We start from the raw sequence: 21,669 nt of genomic DNA, 5'->3' as shown, positions 1-21,669 counted from the left end.
TCTGTGTGTGTGTTTGTGCGTTTTATTCATTGTGCCTATCTACCGGTGCTTTCCCGCTTGGTAAGTCTTGGAATCTTTGTTTTTAATATATTTTTCCCATGTGGAAGTTTGTTTCTATTATATATATATATATATATATATATATATATATATATATATATATATACAAAGATGATGTGACTTACCAAACGAAAGCACTGGCATGTTCATAGACACACAAACATACACACAAAATTCAAGCTCTCGCAACCAGGAAGGAAGGAGGGTAGGAGAGGTAAAGACGAAAGGATGTGGGTTTTATGGGAGAGGGTAAGGAGTTATTCCAATCCTGGGAGTGGAAAGACTTAACTTAGGGAGAAAAAAGGACACACACACACACACACACACACACACACACACACACACACACACACACACTTATCCATCCGCACATACACAGACACAAGCAGACATTTGTAAAGGCAAAGAGTTTGGGCAGAGATGTCAGTCAAGGCGGGAGTACAGAGGCAGAGATGTTGTCGAATGACAGGTGAGGTATGAGCAGCGGCAACTTGAAATTAGCGAAGGTTGAGGCCTGCTGGGTAACGAGAAGAGAGGATATACTGAAGGGCAAGTTCCCATCTCTGGAGTTCTGACAGGTTGGTGTTAGTGGGAAGTATCCAGATAACACAGACGGTGTAACACTGTGCCAAGATGTGCTGGCCGCGCACCAAGGCATGTTTAGCCACAGGGTGATCCTCATTACCAACAAACACTGTCTGCCTGTGTCCATTCATGCACATGGACAGTTTGTTGCTGGTCATTCCCACATAGAAAGCTTCACAGTGTAGGCAGGTCAGTTGGTAAATCATGTGGGTGCTTTCACAAGTGGCTCTGCCTTTGATCATGTACTCCTTCCGGGTTACAGGACTGGAGTAGGTGGCGGTGGGAGGGTGCATGGGACAGGTTTTACACCGGGGGCAGTTACAAGGGTAGGAGCCAGAGGGTAGGAGCCAGAGGGTAGGGAAGGTGGTTTGGGGATTTCATAGGGATGAACAAAGAGGTTACGAAGGTTAGGTGGACGGCAGAAAGACACTCTTGGTGGAGTGGGGAGGATTTCATGAAGGATGGATCTCATTTCAAGGCAGGATTTGAGGAAGTCGTATCACTGCTGGAGAGCCACATTCAGAGTCTGATCCAGTCCCGGCAAGTATCCTATCACAAGTGGGGCACTTTTGGGGTTCTTCTGCGGGAGGTTCTGGGTTTGAGGGGATGAGGAAGTGGCTCTGGTAATTTGCTTCTGTACCAGGTCAGGAGGGTAGTTGCGGGATGCGAAAACTGTTTTCAGGTTGTTGGTGTAATGGTTCAGGGATTCCAGACTGGAGCAGATTTGGTTGCCATGAAGACCTAGGCTATAGGGAATGGACCATTTGATGTGGAATGGGTGGCAGCTGTCATAATGGAGGTACTGTTGCTTGTTGGTGGGTTTGATGTGGACAGACGTGTGAAGCTGGCCATTGGATAGATGGAGGTCAACGTCAAGGAAAGTGGCGTGGGTTTTGGAGTACGAACAGATGAATCTGATGGAACCAGAGTGGTAGGTCCCCCGCTGCCAAGATTGCACAAGATGTTCAGCGGATTGCTTTACCCGCCTTTGTAGGTGCAACATGCTGTTACATCCTTGAGCCCCCCGGTCCGTACAGGGGATACCGTCGCCGTTCTAAACAGACAGTCTACAAAACCATCGAGAACATTGAGTTTGCTACAACATCTGGAGACAAGAAGAATCGTATATCAGTCAAGTCTGTCGCTGCTCAAGCCTTGCTGGGCGGACCTTCTGTTTTCTGTGGATGCCGACTTAATTTTAGTTTAGATATTAATGATTCGTTTGATCATGGTTGGAGAGGAAATTCTGGAGTTGTTCTTCACTGTGAGTCCAGATCATGAAGATGTCATCAATAAATCTGTACCAAACTTTGGGTTGGTAGGCCTGGGTAACCAAGATTTCCTCTAAGCGACCCATAAATAGGTTGGCGCACGAGGGGGCCATCCTGGTACCCATGGGTGTTCCCTTTAATTGTTGGTATGTCTGGCCTTCAAAAGTGAAGAAGTTGTGAGTCATGATGAAGTTGTGAGTAATGGGAAAAGAGGTTTTAGGTAGCGTGGCACGTGATCGGCGTGAAAAGAAGGGCTCCATCGCAGCGAGGCCCTGGACGTGCGGAATATTTGTGTATAAGGAAGTGGCATCAATGGTTACAAGGATTGTTTCCCACTAACACTAACCTTTCAGAACTCCGGAGATGGGAACTTACCCTTCACTATAACCTCTCTTCTAGTTACACACCAGGCCTCAACCTTCGCTAATTTCAAGTTGCCGCCGCTCATACCTCAGCTGTCATTCAACATCTCTGCCTCTGTACTCCCACCTCGACTGACATCTCTGCCCAAACTCTTTGCCTTTACAAATGTCTGCTTGTGAGTGTGTGTGTGTGTGTGTGTGTGTGTGTACCTGTCCTTTTTTCCCCCTAAGGTAAGTCTTTCCACTCCCAGGATTGGAATGACTCCTTACCCTCTCCCTTTAAACCCACATCATTCATCTTTCCCTCTCCTTCCCTCTTTCCAGAAGAAGCAACCGTTGGTTGCGAAAGCTAGAAATTTTTTGTTTTGTTTGTGTGTCTATCGACCTGCCAGTGCTTTTGTTTGGTAAGTCACATCATCTTTGTTTTTAGATATATTTTTCCCACGTGGAATGTTTCCCTCTATTTTATATATGCATGGAAGTATGTTTTTTTTTAACACAAACCACGTTTTTTTTTTTTAAATGGAACCCCGTTAGTTTTGTTAGCACCTCTGAACATATAAACAAATACGTAATCAGTGCCGTTTGTTGCATTGTAAGATGTTAACTACATCTGGAGATATTGCAACCTAAAGTTGACGTTTGAGTATCACTCCTCCGCTGTTCGGTCATGTCTATCGGAGAGCACCAAATTACGTAGGGATCCAAAGAGAACGGTGATGGACCTTAGGTACGGAAGAGACTGGAACAGCACTTTACGTGCACATGCTAACACCTTTTATTGGTCTTTTTCACTGATACACATGTACACTATCATGAGGGGTGAGATACACGTACACACGTGGTTTGCGTTTTCAACTACGGAGTGGAATAGAGAGTGTCCCGACATGTCAGGCCAATAAATGTTTAATGTGGTGGCCATCATTTGCTGCACACAATTGCTATCTCTGGCATAATGATTGTCGTACATGCCGCAGTACATCTGGTGTAATGTCGCCTCAGGCTGCCACAATACATTGTTTCATATCCTTTGGGGTTATAGGCACATCACGGTAGACATTTTCCTTTAATGTGCCCCACAGAAAGAAGTCCAGAGGTGTAGGATGAGGAGAACGGGCTGGCCAATTTATGCGTCCTCCACGTCCTATGGAATGCCCATCGCACATCCTGTCAAGGATCAGCCTAGTGTTAATTGCGGAATGTGCACGTGCACCATCATGCTGATACCACATACATCGACGCGTTTCCAGTGGGACATTTTCGAGCAACGTTGGCAGATCATTCTGTAGAAACACGATGTATGTTGCAGCTGTTTGGGCCCCTGCAATGAAGTGAGGACCAATGAGGTGGTCACCAATGATTCTGCAGCATACATTTCCAGTCCACAGTCGCTGTCGCTCTACCTGTCTGAGCCAGCGAGGATTGTCCACGGATCAGTAATGCATATTCCATAGATTCACTGTAACGTGGTTTGTGAAATCCACTTCATCGGTAAACAGGTAGAAATGCAACGCATTTTCTGTTAATGCCCATTGACAGAATTGCACTCGACGATTAAAGTCATCACCATGTAATTGCTGCTGTAGCAACACATGAAACGGGTGAAAGCGGTGACAATGCAGTATGCGCATGACACTACTTCGACTCAGTCCACCAGCTCTCGCAATGTCCTGTGTACTCATCTGTCGGTTCATGGCAACAGCAGCTAACAAACCAACTGCACACGCTTCTCCTGTGACAGGCCTGTTACGGACCAGTTTGCGTGCTACGACCATACCTGTTGCATACAGTTGGCGGTAGATGTTTTGCAATGAGCGGCACGTTGGATGCTCCCTGTCCAGGTACCGATCTGCATACACCATGCAGGCTTCAGCTGCATTTCGTTGACACTCACCATAGATGAGTATTGTCTCCGCCTTTTCAGAGTTCGAATACACCATGGTCACAGTTCCTACAACACTACACTATCACAGACGTCTGGTAACTTGGTGTACTACAGTTGGTTTGTGTGTGAAGACGAAAGCAGAATAACAATAGCAGCAAGCGCTACATGCGGACACTCCGACAGCTAGACCAAACCATAACAGTGCACTACAGCCACACTCGTAAACACGGTTGTTAGCGTAAACATGTCCCTGCAGATGCTGCTCGCCGACCTTGGCCCGTGTTTGTTACAACACGCAACTGAACGTCAGAGGTTTCAAGCATCAACTTTAGGTTACAATATCTCCGGATGAAATTAACATTTTACAATGCAACAAACTGCACATATTTGTTTATATGTTCAGATGTGCTAACAAAACTAACATGGTTCAATTTAAAAAAAATGTAGGCTGGTGTTAAAAAACATACTTCCGTGCATTTTTGTATGGTTTGTATTAAACAATTACACTACCCCCTCTCCTCAGGTTCGTCTGTGTAATCTGTTTGTCATATATATATATATATATATATATATATATATATATATATATATATATATATATATATATATATATATATATATACACACCCTCGAAATCTATGCAACGCCATGAGGAATGGGTCATCCTGAAAAGTTAAAACCTCTTCCCTTGAAATGTGTCCTGTTCCTTCCCTACATACAGCAACAGGTGATGATACAAGTCTTTGTCAATTACAGCACCATTATAAGAGCACGGAAAATTGACTTCATCTACTTCTACTTTGCATTTATGACAATCTAAATTATTTTGCAATTCTTGCAGTCCATTTTTGTGCTATTTTCACTCCTTTTGTATTCTCTGCCTCTATGTTTAAAGAGAGAGACTGTGTAAACATTGATACATAAATGCTAATATTTCATACAGAATTTCAGTAAATGAAGTTCTGATGACAATGTGGCATGAGATTTTATCTCAATTGCTTTTATGTAAATGCGTGGTTTTACGAATTTAATTTCTCTGCCACAATTCATCCCAGTCTCAAAGACTTTCCATAGTGCTTTTATCCCATATTTTCTCATTTTAGTAATAACATGCTAGTTCACAATAATGCAGATAATTGCATGGTTATCTTTAACTTCTGATGGTTCTGTCTTCAAGTATTAATGTATTAATGTCTGAAATAATGAAATAAATGTTGAGTACTGACTAACCCACAGCCATTAACAAAACCAACCACATACTATATCAACATTTATTCCAAACATGCTTATTATCACTGACATCAGTTTTTAATATTCCAAGAATTAAAAGACCAAGAACAGCTGCCTAAGCACTGAAATTAAGTTAACACAAATCATACCCAGACAAATGAAATAATGTATTTAATACAACATGACTGTAGATTACAGACAAGTCAATTACAGTAAACATACAGATATTTGTATATTTTCACACTACTCAATTTGAAAGATATTTATACACTTTGGCATATCACAGTTTCAGCCTCATTTCTTAATAGAATCAAAATTTTCAAAAGGACAAGCCTTTATACAAAATCATAATGGGCAGTGAAGCAGACAGACAGTTACTCTGTGTGTGTTGGAGACGGGAAAGAGGGGGTTTGGAGTGAATCGTAGCTAGTGCATTAGGAGAATGAAATAGTGGCAGTGGTGGTGTGTAAAGAAAAGAGAATTAATTTCAAGAAATTGTGCAAGTAAAACTATTTCGATATTTAATAATCAAGTTGTTGAAACTAACTGTATACAATACTTTTTTCAGAAACCTATATAGGCACAAAGTTCTATAGCAAGTAACAAAGCAGTAAACTTAACAAATTTACTTTTATAAAAAAACCTTGCCATCCATTTTTGCCATTGCCTTTAATTTGCTTTAACTTCTTGTGGAAGTACACACATATTAGCTGAAATATTGTTTTGCAGCAATATTATTCCAGAATTTCTGTCTGTCATACTGGGTAACGCAGATCCAAATAGAATACATAAACTTTTATAACCAGATTTTTCCCTCTCTCTAGAAGTAGACCTGTATCTCACTTTCATGTTCATTGATTCAACATCACTATTTTCATACATTAAACACAACTCCAGTTCTGTCAAAAGTTGAGTAGCACATATTACCACTGCCCTCCATAAGAAGGTATTTTCATTTAATACAATAAATACTTTTAATTACACTCCACAGCTCTAAATGAAGTTATCTTGGACATTTGGTATTGACAGTATTCTTGTTATAATTACATATTTATCACTACATGGAATTTCAGAAACTTTTACATTAAGTTCTTTTCCTTCTTGCCAGTGTTCAGTGTAGTTATTCTTCCCCTATGTCAGGTGTTATATGCATGGATATTTGTAGGACTTACAATAAAACTGTTCTCTCCCACTTTAATTGATTGCTTCAATCAATGTTATTTGTAAACTAGCTACACAGTAGAACAATGATTAGCACCAATAACAGTGGTTAATCTGATTTGTACAGCATTACATAATATGTGTAAAGCATGGGTAAATAGAAGGAGAATTTGTTCCGTGAAATTTCAGATGTGGATGTTGTTAACTTCCTGTTATGATAAGCACACACAGTGCCAAAATACTGTGGCACAAATTATTATCTTCTGGCAGTTTGCCTGAAGTTTTAGGAACCACTATATATGCCAGGAAAGTTTTAAATGTCACGGAACAGTATGTTATGAGACACGAGAGGATGAGTTATACACTAGAATGTCACACATTAAAACTCAAAACAATAAAGGTATATAAACCAGATCACACACATCATGCATATTTGATCTTGGCACATGAATTTCCTGGTTTAGAATTGGTAGAAATCTCAGGACTTCAAACCAACAGTGTCCATGTCCATCCACTGCCAACTTTGGTGATCAAACAATATAATGTGTGGCAGCACTGTAGTCCCTGTCAAATGCCATGTTTTATTCCCTTCTACTATGTGTGCTGGATGTTTGATAAGCAGTTTCTGCTCCATTGTGGGTAGTCTCTACAACTCATCATCACTCTCCAGAGAGAGTAGATATTTACTACAGAGTACTAGTATGATGCCTAGTCTGTTTGCTCCATCGATATCATTCCTTTCACAGTGGTATGCTCCATCGACATCGTTCCTTTTGCAGTGGCAATCTACATAAGGGAAGAGCCTTGTCGCCTATGTTCCTCAAACATCCCTCTAAAATCAATCAAGTTAAAGTGTGTGCATATTAATGAATCTTCAACATTCAGCATAGCAGTAGTCTTGGTTGTAAATATTTAAACTTTCAACTTCTACACTGAATGAAGCAATCCCAGTGATGAAAAATAATACAACAGAGGTACCTAGAAGAATTAAATCAGTGCAGGGATAATCACTAGAACACTGTCAGAAAAGTGTTATTTAAACAATAAGTCATGTTTACTATTTCAATAATAATACTGATTGATTGCCATTAAATGACAGCCGCTCGTCACTCACTTAGAAATAATATTTACAGAATGTAAAAATGTTATGCATTTATAGGTGAAGAATAAATTCAGATTTTTTTGAGCATAGCGAAGAAAGATTAATGTTAGCTGTACCTCTCCCTTGTGGCCGTACAGACTCAAGTGTCCCTGTGTGACAGATCCAATGAGTATTTCATTTCGTGGTAGGGGGAGGAGGAGATGGGCACGTAGGGGGAGGAGGGGATGGGCAGGTAGGGGGAGGAGGGTATGGGCAGGTAGGGGGACGAGGGGATGGGCTGGTAGGGGATGAGGGGATGGGCTGGTAGGGGATGAGGGGATGGACACAGTGATGGGATGGAGAGCATGAGGGAAGGAGGGGATGCGGAGGGGAATAGGGCAGATGGGAGGGGAAGGGAGATGAGGTGGGAGGAGGGGAAGGGAGATGAGGTGGGAGGAGGGGGAGGGAGGAGGGGAGGAGGAGGGGAGGGAGGAGGGGGAGGGAGGAGGGGAGGGAGGAGGGGGAGGGAGGAGGGGAGGAGGAGGGGAGGGAGGAGGGGAGGGAGGAGGGGGAGGGAGGAGGGGGAGGGAGGAGGGGAGGGAGAAGGGGAGGGAGGAGGGGAGGGAGGAGGGGAGGGAGGAGGGGAGGGGAGATGAGGTGGGAGGAGCGGAAGGGAGGAGGGGAGGAGAGGGAAGGGGTGGGAGGAGGAGGAGGAGATGAATAGAGAGAGGGAGTTGGGGAGGGGGACTGGAAGGAGAAGGAAATTGACAGAGACAAGGAAATGATGGGATGGATAGAGACAGTAGATGGAGAGGCAGAGGAGGAGGAGGAGGAGGAGGAGGAGGAGGAGGAGGAGGAGGAGGGGATGGGGAGAGTCAGTAGATGGACAGAGAGATGGGAAGGAACAGAGAGGGGGAGAATACGACACATGCAGGAGGCAGGTGGAGAGAGGTAATGGGCAGCTGGAGAAGAAAGAGGGAGAGGAAAATATGGACCGAGAGATGTGAGGAGGATATGGACAGTGAGATGGGGGAAGTAGGTTATGGATAGAGAAAAGGGAGAGGAGGACATGTGAGCAATACACGAGTATGTGTCAAGTGCACACATGGGCAAAGTTGCATATAAAAGGCTACTTAAAGAACAATAAAAATTTAAATTTTAATAAACATTTTTGGAACAGTGATCAAAAGACTTTTTAAAAAAATTTATTTTTAAAATTCATTCTTGATCGCACTACATATGCTACAAGAACATAGGTGACCGATTTCGGCATATCACATGACCATCATCAGACCTGTAATTTAATTTAGAAAGTAATAGAAACCTTACTAGATTGACAATAAAATACGACAAAATGCTTATAAGGATAAAATACAATAAGACTTGTTATACCCATGGCATCCTTCGAAGATGGTAGGTGGAGCACTCTTCTCAGCTGCTGTGATGTCAACTGGTGTAAAAGCTTTAAAATAACTGTACATACGATGTATACTCAGTGTGTCCTCTATGGGCTAAGATGGCACTACCACAATGGTTTCAAAGTCAACGACGTTGTGAAAGTCTTTGGTATTGCTGCATCATATCAATATTTTATTAAAAAGTGTATGTAATATCATAGCACTCTGCAGCTGATCATTCCATTATTACATACATCACCAGTGGCAAATAAAGTTAATATAAGACAAACAGACTGAATCTAAATAGGTGTATACTTGCAGTCGAGTCACAACTCACATATCGATATGATGCCGCAATGCCAAAGACCTTCACAACTTCTTTGACTTTGAAACCATTGTGGTAGTGCCATCTTAGCCCACAGAGGGCACACTGAGTATACATCATCTGTACAGTTATTTTAAAGCTTTTAATTGATATTTTATACAATATTTAAGTAGTTCCATGGTTGTAAAGAGATATTTTATACATAACTATTTTTATGTTATTATAGTACTGTTTTTTTAATGTTTTGATGATTATATGAACCCATTTTATACCAATTGGTTGATGTGAGGTAGAGAGAGAAGAGGTAGACGGAGCATCTTCGTATTTAAGCATATGCCTGTCACTTGCTGGCACCAGCTGACATCACAGCAGCTGAGAAGGATGCCATGGGTATAACAAGTCTTATTGTATTTTATCCTTACAAGCATTTTGTCATATTTTATAGTTAATCTAGTAAGGTTTCTATTACTTTCTACATTAAATTACAGGTCTGATGATGGTCATGTGATATGACCAAAACTGGTCACCTATGTTCTTGCAGCATACGTGGTGCGATCAAGACTGAATTTTAAAAAGAAATTTTTTTTAAAAATTAAAGTGTATATTGAGAGTAGTACTGTGTGGTTTTAACTAGCAGAAGAGAAATTAGTGGGTGTTAAATTTATGTTTCATAAATTCTGGAGTACCTGCAACCAGAATATAGCTGTAGCAGTAATGCAACCATAAACAAAAAATGTTGGACACTAGTTTAACACAGAAACAATCAAGTTTCTGCACACCCATTTCTGCTTACTGAATATTCTTAATTTAATGGCTGACAGTGAAATGAAGTTGACAGTCCAAAAAATAATGCATGCTACAAGACTGTATAGTGATTTATTTTTTCTTCATCTAGAGTACTTTGCACTATAGAGCATAACAGAAAAATTATTCCAAACCAAAAGAAACCTATTTTTTTTATATTATATCTACCAAACAAACATTATAACTTTGAGGTTCTTGCTAATAAATCACACCAAGACTAACCACATAAGACTAAAATGATATACAATAGGAACCATAACTGTCAACTCCCCCTTTTTACCATGGTAAAGAGAAAGGGGTAGGGGGGAGAGGGAGTGAGGCAGGAAGAGAAGGAGGGGGAGGGGGGGAGGGGGAGGGGGAGGGGGAGGGGGAGAGAGAGAGAGAGAGAGAGAGAGAGAGAGAGAGAAAATACACACATGTAAAGTGGGCAGATAGTTTTTAACAAGCCAACAGTGCATGAACAGCCTCCTATCTGGTGATTGATTGAAATAAGACATAAGAAAACAAATTTTGCTATTGAGAAAGTATTCTTTTTTTTTTTCTTCCTCCCTGCCCTATGCAATTACTGCCAAGCAGTATGGGTGGATCATGTTTTTAATATGGCACACATTACTGCTATTTACTGAACAAAATCAAAACCACCACCATTATCTAGTCATAGAACTCATTGAAAGAAAACCGTGCATTTACTTCATGATTTTTCTACACATTGTTTCTGAAGTTGCAAACTGCAGAAAGAAGATTAAACTTCCACTGTGCTACTGATAATATGTACCTCCTGTCAACTACACATAACTGCTAATTTGTATGTCATCACCACTTTATCACAAGGTTTTGCTATAATTAATATCTCAAATCAATTTACACTTTGCAAAAAATTGGACACTATTAAAATACAGCAAATCGTGGCAGTGAAAATATGGATTTCTTGAAATTAAGCATCATTTCTGAGACCCAGTATAAATTATATAATAGAAGATTCAGACCACTTAAAACTAATTATGTTATACAGCACTATTAGCAGCATTTTATGACAAATCAAACAACATGACACAAAAGCAAGTTTGAACATTGGAATTCAATGCTAAGAATCTGATAAAACATGAGTCTCCTGCAAAGAGAGAAGACAGGAAGGAAGAAACTTAAGTCCTCATAAAAATATCTTGTATAGCTCAAATGCTCTAGCATATGTTAGCAGCAGCATATATGCTGCTGAGTTTCAGATCTTGGCTTCATTATTGGCTGTGGCATCAGCAAATATCATCCAATAGGTCCAAGACCACAACAACCTGACATTCCCATACTATCATCTGTGTTGGACGCAGTAGCCCAGACAAACATTTTATAGATAATTTAGACCACAGCTCAGCAAAAAAACAGTCTGTTAAAGCAACATGTCTAATATTTTTATGTAAAATGAGCAAACACAGTAAGATGAAATCAAAAAGTAAAAATAACATAGATAAATGAAGTTACCAATGTAACCACAACACTAACAATTTTTTGTAAAATTTATCAAGAGGTCAAAGTTTACCACATCACATCTCTTCATTTTGTATTTTTAAGGGAAAAATTGTTAACTCACAGCACAAAGAATGTTTACCTAGCATCATTTTTTAGGGGGAGAGGGAGGGGGGGGGAGGGAGGGGGGGGGAGAGAGAGAGAGAGAGAGAGAGAGAGAGAGAGAGAGAGAGAGAGAGAGAGAGAGAGAGAGAGAATCTCAGAATCTACATACTGTATGAATGGATAGGAGAGAAGGGACTGTGATAAGGAAGGAAGGGGGGCAATATCATTTTGCAAATGAAACTACTTGAAAAGAACACTAAGTCAAAACCACTTCACACACAACTGAAAAATGTCTATCTTATTTGTTGGGCATGAAAATGGCTACTTTGTGGCACATACAGGAACAAAATATCCTTGTAAATCATACAAATCAATGTAAAGAGGTAGTACCTAAATGAAACCAGAAATAATCATGAGTACAAGAGACGTGAGCTCATAGTCATTCTTTAAGTCTTTGAAAGGGTTTATTCGGTATCCTTTAAGCCTTTTGATCCTCATCTTGATTCTAATTATATGATTCCCTGTGTGTCCAACATCAATCTGAATTTTAACCCTTTCAAGGCAGCTTCAAAAAGTCGAAATAAAATTTACACTGGGTTGGCACTTAAAAGGCATTTTCCAAAATGTTCGGTAATATTTCTTGGGTTCCAGTAATTTTTAATAGTTAATAAACTTCATTTTGTCAACTGTGATCTCTTATGTGAGCGCAGTAAAACCGATACATCCACTGTTTATCCAAGGCTTCTAATTTGGTACGTAGGTTTTCAGCTCCTATGTCATAATTTATACTTTTCCTCAATAAACTATCGCTTCTTGCGCAGATATTGCAGCACTAAGAAACACAGTTAATTTCGACATTTGCCAATTGTAAAATAAATCCATTAATGTTTGTTTGACAGTAAATGTAGACTGTGAAAAATAGTTGATAATACATGTATAAGGCTATCTTCTAAGTGCTAGATTGTAAAACAAATGGTTTTTTAATATATTTACCTGCTTTTGTTTGTAACGTGTGCTGATGTGGCATTGACTATAAATAAAATAAACATAATTATAGCTAATGGACTTTTCCAGCAGTGACGATGAATCCATCAGTTAGATTCACAAGATTGAATTTTTTAACAAATGAAAGACAACACAGCGCTATATAAGAAATTATAGCCAACTAGTGAGATGGCTGTGTGTATATAACTGATACTATAAATCTCTTCTGAGATTGCTTAAATGCCTGAACAGCATTAAATAATCAATGGAAAATTTCAACTAAACAATTGAGATAGAGAGAGAGAGAGAGAGAGAGAGAGAGAGAGAGAGAGAGAGAGAGAGAGAGAGAGAGAGAGAAAGCTGCCTATAAAGCAACTAACAGAAGTCAACAGCAAAGTTACGTTTGTGTGATACGTCAAATTTGAATAAACAATACTGTTGTCAATATTCACAACACTCCATTCATCCTTGGAAATAACATCTCAAAAATATAAAACATAGCTACAAATTTACAATGCTCACATTTGTTTTACAAAACCAATGAATTTCCTTCCTTCTTTATACAATTTTGTTACATTATTAATAATAATAATAATAATAATACAGTAGTAGTAGTAATAGTTGCACCTCCCACTGCAGAACTGCAGTAATATTTAATTCTACAATTCTCACTACATCTAGCATTGTAACCTGATACCTACAAATGCTCAAAAAGGAACTCTGGAGACAGAAACACAGTCATCACAAGCTACTGGAAAAGGCATTATCAGATTGAACAAATGTACAGAACATAATGATCAGTAACATGCGAGAACACAAAACAAAAAGTATTGCAAACCAACAACAATGACAACAGAGAGAGAGAGAGAGAGAGAGAGAGAGAGAGAGAGAGAGAGAGAGAGAGAGAGAGGGCGGGAGGAGGAGGGGGGTACGGAAGGGGGGGGGGAGATCTTCAGAAACTATATCAATATTATGGTCTGTCTGTCACTAACAACACCAACAAGAAAAGCACCACACCATAAAATTATACGAAAATGTATAGATCAGAAATGAAAAAGCAGCCATGTCACAAAAGCATGCACAAAGTTACTTTCTGCAATAAACCATCAGGAAATACCATGTTAAGGATATTAACAATTATAAGCAACTTTCAAAATATTTGTTTCCTTGACAACAACTATGATTAACCCATCAATATTGTTCAACTATCCATGTAATTAATTCTGCTGAGACCACATCACTTTGCAACTTTTTTTTTCTGTGTTACATTATTAAACAGTCTTCTGACATAGCAAGTACCAATAAATACATCAAATATGTACAATGCAATACTCAAACTTTCTTAATAGCCTCATGAAAGACTTATAAAAATAAGCATTTCTTACAACACTACCACAAAATATATTCACACGTTTACCAACATCTGCTGGTTTTTTTGTACCTCAGGTACCATTGCTATCACAAACATTATTACAATTTGATGCCAACATCACAGAGTAATGCAGCAGCAAATAATTACATTCGATCTGTGTTGCTTCACTTCTAACAACACAATGTTATACACAATTAGGAATCGACCACAATGCACTAGTATGACAGAGTTGGTCTCACATCCAAATCAGTGTTACTATTTTTCAGGTGTTCCCGAAATTGTTGAAGCTCAGCTGGAGAGATTCCTTGCCAACTTTCTAGTTCAGACAAAACCCTGAGATTATCACAGTGGTTCATTAACAAATTTACAGTATGCATACTCAAATTATCACTATACAAAATTTTTAATTCTTCAAGTTTTTGCATTGGGTTGACTGACAGAACTTTAGCCATTGTGTCATCACCAATACCAGTAGAAGAACCTAACTGTATATACTTAATGTTGAAACAACTAGATAATAAAAATTCAAGATGTACAAGTGCACAGTCTACAACACACATTATGTATTCCAAACACTGGAAAGGTTTAACTGAAAGTGTCTTCATTGATACAGATGTATGCTCTAGAAAATCACAGTTATAAAAAACTAATTTTTTTAAATTTGGGCAAAACTGGCTAATGTATATAAGTGCATTTAGATCGATTTCTTCCACATGTTCAAGGTGCAACCATGTCAGATTTTGTCCTTTGACTTCCAACAAAAGCTTGACATGGTCAGTATAAAAATCACAAGACATAAGTTTCAGTTCTTTTAAATCATTTAGAGCTGCAAGTACTGTAAGGTCACTAATTCTTTCATCATGGTAAATGGAAACGTGTCTGACACAAGGACACATCTCTATAAGTAAATTTAAATGATAAGTTGTCACATCTCGGCTCTGGAAAATATGTAATCCCAGTGGATGAGAATATGTGCTGGAAAACCGTAAATGTTCAAGAATGGTGCCAAATTCATCACAGCGCCCAAGATCTCTTAAGTTTTTTAAACCCACTAACAATTCAGCATAGCCTTCAATAGATACAGAAGTTCGATATAACAGTAACTGCCTCAAATCTTGGCAATTCAATAAAGATGGTATACTGCGATCAGTTACAGAGCGTGACGAAGTAACATCTAAGATGCGTAACCTACTACAGTTGTTTGCTACAATTGATATAATATGATCAGTGCAGTCAAAACAAAGACAAAGTGATACTAAATTTTTCATTGCTGTGATGCCCTGTATAACTGTCTTTTCAAAGTCAGAAGTTTTCCAGCCACCAGAACCAGATCCAAGATTCAATGTTTCAAGGCCAGTCATCTTCTCTAATGTTTGATACAAAACATGTCTCATAATTTTTGGCCACACTGAGATATTCATTTCACGTAGATGATAGTTGACTGCAACTTCTGTTAACTTAACAACTATATTCATTTTATTGAGAAAGAGCCACATAGGTTGATCCTGGCTATAAGAATCTTTTGTTTCTTTTATTAATTCACTGACTGATGTTAAAATATGAGTAGCCATTTTATCAAACAGAGATCTAGGAACACTTGAGTATAATAGTTCATTCAGCCATTGGAAGGTGTTCTGCAAATACTCAGGACGTTGAGTTGGCATTTCATGTGAAATAGGTGATCCTGGAGATATCATGATGCGGCCTATGTGTGCCACAAACTGACCAACAGCTGCAAGACTCAATCTTTCTAAAGATAAGGGCTGTTTTTTCTTAGGCATTGTTACAAACAGAATGCACTTGTCAAGCACAGAACTGCAAAGAAAATAATTATATTTAGAATTTTAAACAATGTCTAAATTAGTGCATCATAATATATTTCATAAAAGAGTACAATTATTTAAAACATAAACAAAAAAATCCTATTCAGGAAGCTTATTAAATACATTACCTTATCAGCACTGCTTTAAGTTGATGCAGTAATGCTATTTAAAGTTATAAACAAATTTAATATTTGTGGTAGTAATAGTAACTGGTTCAAAACTTATAAACACGTATATACAGACTCAGGTTCTAATTTCAAATTTCAAAGAAAGCAATTAACTGGTTCACATATGGGGATCAGAACATAATGTCATGATCTAACAGACTGCTTTGTTTAAATACAATTTATGACAAGTGGTTTAACTGGTCTCACTGATGTTTGAAGCAGCAAGGGAAGAAATTTTCGATAAATTTTTTGCTCCTACATCACTTGAGAAGAATAAATGGGTTGACAGGTGCTGAAGACAGCTAGCAAGGAGTGACTGAATAAATGGAAAATTGAAATTAAAAGTGTGTGTTACAGGATGATGTGAGGGAGAGTGCATAAGAAGAGGGTGAGTGAATGAGACATGAAGGAGAAAAAAATTGAAAATGAGGGATTCAAATGCACATTTGACCAAATGTAAAACAAGTAGCAGACCAGTCGTATTGCATAATGGCACAATATTAGCACACATTCTTCCCACAGACAATGGACCATTACGTAATTGCTAGGGTCTTTATACATCTCATGTTTCATCATCAATTGTCTGTCTTATTAACATGTGCAGCTGTTCAGAAGATAGTGCACATTTAACACCTACTTTGTGGTGGCTTGTAGACATCATTACTGTACAAGCAACTGCAGGTACCAAAAAGCTGTTCCACCCATAAAGATTATCTAACAAGATGATATTTTGCTGAAACTTATCCCGCCAGATTGAAACTAGCAACAACATCATTTGTTCTACATAAATAGCCTTATTAAAAATGACTACTTGTTGTTTATACTTCTTATAATAATGAACCTGTATTTAATCAAATGTAACCATGAGAAAATGAACACATACCTGGATAGGTAGATAAAAACCAATAACAACTGAAATGTCCGGCAAATGCAAACATGCGAACACATGTCCCCCCCCCCCCCCCCCCCTCTCTCTCTCTCTCTCTCTCTCTCTCTCGCAAGAATTAACTTGGTCACGTGACTAGGTACACCATGCACCAGTTCTAAGTAGTGCATGTTGTTTGCCTTGCAGTGGAAACATGAAAAATTATCATGGGATGTACTTTTGCAGGCAGTCACAATGACTTGCTGCTAACACAAATTTATTGGTGATGATAAGAAGAAAGCAGTGACAGCGCACACAGAAATGTTAATGCTGGGTAATTATGGTAGGAGGGGCATCATGTGGAGATGAGTGGAATTCTTGTATTCACCACAAAGAAAAACAGCAAAGTGCAGGCAATAAATATGCCACTGACAATATGGATAAATGTGTTATTAGGAAGCAACGTCTGTGATATCACAAACAATAAAAGGAAATACCAACTTTGTGAAAACCCCATGGCTTATGTTGCAAGGAAATGGACTTCAAAACTTGCAAACAAACTATGACAAGGTGGAGGCACAGTGTCAGGGACGGGCATCAGAGAATGGATTGAATGCCAGTGTCGTTTAAGTTCATAGCTATTTCACCCTAAATCCGTTCAACTCAGTGGGCCTTCATTAAGGCTATACCATCCTCAGAAAAGAGAGAAATTAAGTTTACTTGCCAGCCATTAAAATGGCCTAAGTTTTTAAGACAGGCTACTGTGCTGATGGGCACTAGTTGTTTCATGCCCCACTAGCAGGTAATGAGTTGGATGCAGATGAACTGGCATGAGAATCATAGTGGAATAGTGCAGAACACTGTCACAGAGGACATGTGCCAAGTGTTGCAAGGCAGACTGTCCAATCTAGGTGTTTACCTTGTCAGCGGCAATAGGCCTGTCTGGGCAGTTCTTATGTAAACATCATCTGCTTTTGCCTCACACTGTACTCTGTTTTTCCTGTGCTCAGTTACTCACTCACAATGGCCATGTTGTGTTTGCTCTAGGCTCATCTCTACTCAACATTCAGACACCCTTTTCCTCAGCAGATTCACCCTCTGATCAAATTATTCTTGGAACCGAGAGATCTATGATTTGAGTGCAGTGCCATCATGGTGCTGCCTTTCTTGGCCCACAATGGATCGACAGGTTTGAGACAAGTCTCACAGGGTGTATATGCGGACAAGGAAAAAAAATTTCTGGATATTTCCCCAGATTTCCTGGTTAAAACTACACTTTTTCCATGTTAAATGACAGGATACTTTCCCTTGGATCTGTAAAACTTATCAATCCTTTGAAGGGTTAAGTTTTCATGCACTGGCTTGAAATTCCCAGTACATTAGTAAACCACCACGAGCGGGGAAAAAAAAAAAGTTATATGCAGCCACAAGTACACTGCATATTTTCATATTACAAAAGTATGAATTTGAATTCCATCAAACTCGGCAAGTTAGTTTCCAAAGCATTGAAATCGAGTTTGCGATGCGCTTTTGTAAGTTAATCATAACCCATGCCACGTGATCTCGCCAGCCAATGAAAGCAGATATTCAGAGCATAGAACACGTGATGTAGTCAGTCAACAGCAACAGCACTGTTAAACAGCGCGAACACACGAGTAGGAAAAGTTAATGGTTTAAATTAATAAACAAGTGTGGCTGCAAGGGAAGCTACGCTTTCACATATAATACTGGTCTTGAAGATCAATTATATATATATATATATATATATATATATATATATAGAAACTTCCACATGGGAAAAATATATTAAAAACAAAGATTCCAAGACTTACCAAGCGGGAAAACACCGGCAGACTGGCAACAATGAACAAAACACACAAACACACACACACACACACACACACACACACACACACACACAGAATTACTAGCTTTCGCAACCCATGGTTGCTTCTTCAGGAAGGAGAGGGAAAGACGAAAGGATGTGGGTTTTAAGGGAGAGGGTAAGGAGTCATTCCAATCCCGGGAGCGGAAAGACTTCCCTTAGGGGAAAAAAAGACAGGTGTACACTTGCGCGCGCGCGCACACACGCACACGAACACACACACACACACACACACACACACACACACACACACACACACACACACACACACCCATCCGCACATACACAGACACAAGCAGACATATTTAAAGGCAAAGAGTAAGGGCAGAGATGTCAGTCGAGGCGGAAGTACAGAGGCAAAGAAGTTGTTGAAAGACAGGTGAGGTATGAGCGGCGGCAACTTGAAATTAGCGGAGGTTGAGGCCTGGCGGATATCGAGAAGAAAGGATATACTGAAGGGCGAGTTCCCATCTCTGAATCAGACCTTGAATGTGGCTCTCCAGCAGGGATACGACTTCCTCAAATCCTGCCCCGAAATGAGATCCATCCTTCATTAAATCCTCCCCACTCCACCAAGAGTGTCTTTCCGCCGTCCACCTAACCTTCGTAACCTCTTGGTTCATCCCTATGAAGTCCCCAAACCACCTTCCCTACCCTCTGGCTCCTACCCTTGCAACCGCCCCCGATGTAAAACCTGTCCTATGCACCCTCCCACCACCACCTACTCCAGTCCTGTAACCCGGAAGGTGTACACGATCAAAGGGAGAGCCACGTGTGAAAGCACCCACGTGATTTACCAACTGACCTGCCTGCACTGTGACGCTTTCTATGTGGGAATGACCAGCAACAAACTGTCCATTCGCATGAATGGACACAGGCAGACAGTGTTTGTTGGTAATGAGGATCACCCTGTGGCTAAACATGCCTTGATGCACGGCCAGCACATCTTGGCACAGTGTTACACCGTCCGAGTTATCTGGATACTTCCCACCAACACCAACCTATCCGAACTCCAGAGATGGGAACTCGCCCTTCAGTATATCCTCTCTTCTCGATATCCGCCAGGCCTCAACCTCCGCTAATTTCAAGTTGCCGCCGCTCATACCTCACCTGTCTTTCAACAACTTCTTTGCCTCTGTACTTCCGCCTCGACTGACATCTCTGCCCTTACTCTTTGCCTTTAAATATGTCTGCTTGTGTCTGCTTGTGTGTGTGTGTGTGTGTGTGTGTGTGTGTGTGTGTGTGTGTGTGTGTGTGCGCGCGCGAGTGTACACCTGTCTTTTTTCCCCCTAAGGGAAGTCTTTCCGCTCCCGGGATTGGAATGACTCCTTACCCTCTCCCTTAAAACCCACATCCTTTCGTCTTTCCCTCTCCTTTCTGAAGAAGCAACCATCGGTTGCGAAAGCTAGTAATTCTGTGTGTGTGTTTGTGTGTTTTGTTCATTGTGCCTGTCTGCCGGCGCTTTCCCGCTTGGTAAGTCTTGGAATCTTTGTTTTTAATATATATATGAGTGTTATAATGCAAGAGCATCAGAATTTCGTAAGTACATTTGTATGTCCAGATTCACAATGAAGAAGGCCCCAACATTAAATTAAGCTTTTCAGTCAGGTTTTCAGGATGTAAATTTTCTTGGATTATCATTACTGCATTATCTCGAGTTTGGTTCTTTATTATCATGGTGTCTAATGAAATAAAGACTTGCACCTGGCGGCCAAACTTCCCCGAATAGGGGTCTCCCGGCCAATGATGCCATATGCTCATTTCATTTTATCGATAGTGCCATACATGCCAGAAGATGAAAAAGTGCACTTGAAACCCAGCAAACAGTTGAAACTAGCTAATAGTATGGAAAGAAACACTTCGTTTCAAATAAATTGACTGCCTCAGTGGAAAAGATTAATAACAACCAAATTTCTTTATCAACTCAACGAAAATAACTTCACCGTTCTGCAAGGCGATTAATGCTTGACTGTTAAAAACCTGGAATTAAAATAAAACCAAAAACCTGAAACGAATAATGTATTTTAGCCTTACATAATTATGTGATCTATTTTATCTATGAATTTACAAAATCTATGAATTGATGGCTCCCAGTCACAGAAAACCATTTTGTTTTCATTTGACATGAGATCTGTAAACGAAGAGGAAACAACAAAATAACTAAATATAAACACTGTGTTCCAAAAAAAGAAAATTTCTGTGTAGCATCTGGCTGCTTGCTACAGCCACACTTCCAAGTAGCCAGAAGCAGGAGAACGTACTGTTCTACGCGACTGGCATCTTCTCTAAAAAAGCTAACATAAACAATTTTGAAGTCATGCTCATCGCAAGCAGTTTGCTGTTATGAAGTATTGCATAGTCTTTCATCCTAATGCCTTTAAAACGTTTTGTTGTTGGCACATGTTTGCGTGTGCAGTTTCTTTTGTTGTAAATGGTGCATTTCCTTTGCAACTTCGGTTTTACTTAATTTATTTTGTCCCGTTTATGTTTTATTGCTGCAATATAATTTTGTAGTAGTGAGGTAGAGTAATATTCTTTGTTAGACTATTGGTTGTTAGCAATCAAAATTACAAAAATTTAATTGAAAACTAAAACTCTGAAAAATTCCCGGAGTTCTAAAAGATTCCCACGTTTTTCCCGGTTTTCTCCTGGATGAAAAAATTGCCCAGTTTTTCCCGGATCGTCCAGTTGAACTGTGGCGTATACACCCTGTCATAGCATAGTAATACCTGTTCACAGCATTTTTTTGCATTCTCGGCATCACTCTCCCACTGTACTTGATTTCCCTCAATGGGAAAGTCAGCAGACATGCCCAAACTGTCAGTTGGTGCACATTCGATGGAACT

At 39.7% G+C, this 21,669-nt stretch overlaps 1 protein-coding gene across 3 annotated transcripts in view; it reads right to left on the bottom strand.

Annotated features, from left to right (window-relative positions):
• Nucleotides 1-21,669, bottom strand: part of LOC126334650 (ribonuclease P protein subunit p40-like) — a 216,631-nt gene that overhangs the window by 124,106 nt on the left and 70,856 nt on the right. The window contains exon 2 of one of the 3 annotated variants that reach the window (XM_049997095.1): nucleotides 12,392-15,898. The exons of the other annotated variants lie outside the window; for them this stretch is intronic. Within the exon in view, the coding sequence (XP_049853052.1) occupies nucleotides 14,299-15,864 (1,566 nt within the window). The 5' untranslated portion in view covers nucleotides 15,865-15,898 and the 3' untranslated portion in view covers nucleotides 12,392-14,298. Of the gene's footprint in view, nucleotides 1-12,391; nucleotides 15,899-21,669 lie in introns of those variants that run through there. 3 annotated transcript variants of the gene reach the window in all.

The sequence above is a fragment of the Schistocerca gregaria genome, chromosome 2 (genome assembly GCF_023897955.1).
Source record: "Schistocerca gregaria isolate iqSchGreg1 chromosome 2, iqSchGreg1.2, whole genome shotgun sequence".
Classification (NCBI taxonomy): domain Eukaryota; kingdom Metazoa; phylum Arthropoda; class Insecta; order Orthoptera; family Acrididae; genus Schistocerca; species Schistocerca gregaria.
Note: the sequence above shows the minus strand (reverse complement) of the source record. Positions and strands in the feature narration are given on the sequence as shown.